The 2,566-nt window shown below is 38.7% G+C and overlaps 1 protein-coding gene across 1 annotated transcript; it reads left to right on the top strand.

Moving 5' to 3' along the window:
• LOC114186758 (uncharacterized) lies at positions 1 to 1,579 on the top strand. Its single transcript, XM_028074762.2, has one exon. It carries the CDS (start codon positions 457 to 459, stop codon positions 1,402 to 1,404), a length of 948 nt encoding a protein of 315 aa, XP_027930563.1. The 5' UTR covers positions 1 to 456; the 3' UTR covers positions 1,405 to 1,579.
• The last annotated feature ends 987 nt before the right edge of the window (positions 1,580 to 2,566 follow it).

Raw genomic sequence — 2,566 nt, 5'->3', positions numbered from 1 at the left:
CTACCCATGACAACATTGGAAGAGGTTCCATAAATAGCAATGTTCTTTCTCCTCCTTTTCTTTCGGCTATTTCTCTATTTGTGGCTTCTAAAGAGACATTTTGGTCCAAAGAAAAAACGAACTTTCACTTTAATCATTTTTGTTGGCCAAAAGAGTTTTCTCTGAAATCACCAACACCAATGCAAGGGTGTCTGTCGGTAAAATCTTTCAACTTGCATCATCACCCAACAATATCTGTGACTTTTGTACATGGTTGTTAATGTTGAGGGAAATATGAATTCCTTCTCATCAATGGGTATCTGCAAATTGAATTAAATTCCTATTGAAGGAGGATAGAAAACGAACCAAAGGGATATCATAAAAAAAAAAAAAAAGTGAATCATGATAAATGTAAGTATCTTTGTTGTTTAATGAGAAAAGGGGTTTGAATTGAGGATCCCTTAGGAAGAATGCATTATGGCTTTTCACCTTACCTTTAGATCACAATCAGTGCCAAACCCAGGCCAAGGAGCACCTTTAGTGGAGAGAATATCAGAGGAGCCTTTGGCATTGCCAAACAAAAGTGCCCAAAGCACTGTGACATGCATCTACCAAGCGAATGTTGCAGGGTGTTGGAGAAACGTGTCAGTGTTGTGGTGCAAAAACCTGATGAACCACACGCTAAACCTGAAGGTCGATAGCACAGGAGGTGAGTTCAGTTACACTTGCAAGATAGATGTGAAGCCTTGGTACTTTTGGAACAAAAAAGGGTACAAATCTTTTGAGGTTGATGGGCACCAGGTGGAGGTGTATTGGGACCTTCGGTCGGCGAGATTCTCCGGCGGGGCCCCCGAGCCGGTGAGCGATTACTACGTTGCAATGGTGTCAGAGGAAGAGGTTGCGTTGCTGCTGGGGGATTACAAGAAGAAGGCGTACAAGAGAATGAAGATGAGGCCAAGCATTGTTGAGGCAATGTTGTTGGTGAAGAGAGAAAGTGTTTTTGCGAAGAAAAGTTTTGCAACCAAGGCCAAGTTTGATGAGAAGAGAAAAGAGAGTGACATTGTGGTGGAGAGCTCAACGTTTGGAAGCAAAGAGCCTGAGATGTGGATCAGCATTGATGGGATTGTGTTGATTCATGTCAAGAACTTGCAGTGGAAGTTCAGGGGGAACCAAACAGTTATGGTGAACAAGCAACCTGTGCAAGTTTTTTGGGACGTTCATGACTGGTTGTTTAGTGTGCCTGGCTCAGGGCCTGGCCTTTTCATTTTCAAGCCAGGGCCTGTGGAGGCTGAGACTGAAAGAGATGAGAGACTCAATGAGGGTTGTGACAGTGATAATGGTAGTTGTGCCAGTGGCTATTATTCAACTCTCAGCTATGCTCCCTCCGAGTCTTGTCTTGTGCTTTATGCCTACAAACTTGACTGAGACTCCAAATGTGTAAATGTAAGACTTGAATGGGGGCAAATTGTAGCAAGGATGTAAAGTTTAGTTCCATCTTTTCTTTTTCTTTGGAGGCTGCCCTTTAATTTTGTATAGTGAATTGCATCGTCCTTTCTATCAACCATTTTATGCTCAAATTCACCATATCACTTACATTTAACACTATTTTCATTTCTTTTCTCTTCTACTTTCCTTCTTCGTGTAGAAATAAAAAAATATATTAAGAAGAGGATTGTTTATTATTGATTGTATAAAAAATGTTACAAAAAATGTTTTATATAATACACAAAGCTAATCTTACAAGCCACAAGTAAATACACATAAAACATGAGTCTATGGTAACATTTCCATCAAAGTCACAATGTTACGACTAAGTGCAGTAATAATTTGTCAAATAAAAAATAAAAAACGTAAAACGGATAGAGTGTTGCTTGATAAATACATATGTAATCTATAGAGTCGAATCAACAAATGATAAAGATATAGTGTCAAGTTGAAGATGATGACAAGTAAAAGGACAATATGTTTCAATATTTTTGGTTCGCTCATTTAAAAATAGAGTTGCGAGCAATATGAATAGTACTATTGTCATAATGTAGAGGCGTAGGGTCTTTCAAATAGACACTCATATCTACAAGTAACCAATGTAGCCAAATAATCTCACAGGTAGTCAAATTCATGGCGTGATACTCAACTTCTATGGACGATCGAGATGTAACATTTGTTTCTTACTCTTCCATGATTTAAGTGAATCACTAAGAAAAATACACCACCCAATAGAAGATTTCCGATCATTAGGATCACCATTCCAATCTGCATCACAATAATCGCACAAGTCTAAAGACGACGTACAAGAAAGCTAAGGAGACTCAAACTGAATGCCCCAAAGAAACCTAAGAATACAAAGAACAACACCCCCAATGAACTGTTGTTGAAGATGAAACAAACTGACTAACAACATGAACATCATGTGCAATGTTTGGACGAGTCACAGTAAGGTAAACCAAACTCCCAACAATAGTTTGATATAAAGTATAACCAATTAAAGGAACATCATTTGTACTATACCTAGGCGATCAGGACCGATATGGCTAACTACCCAGTCTGAACCGCCTATGACTAGTCCTATCATAAAAAGAATAAATGG

Source organism: Vigna unguiculata, chromosome 6 (genome assembly GCF_037176805.1).
Source record: "Vigna unguiculata cultivar grain cowpea cultivar isolate G323 ecotype 2 chromosome 6, ASM3717680v1, whole genome shotgun sequence".
NCBI lineage: Eukaryota > Viridiplantae > Streptophyta > Magnoliopsida > Fabales > Fabaceae > Vigna > Vigna unguiculata.
This window is presented reverse-complemented; position numbering and strand designations above follow the sequence as displayed.

Coding starts and splice junctions, on each gene's coding strand:
- LOC114186758 (XM_028074762.2), top strand. CDS start 457: ATGGCTTTTCACCTTACCTTTAGATCACAATCAGTGCCAAACCCAGGC.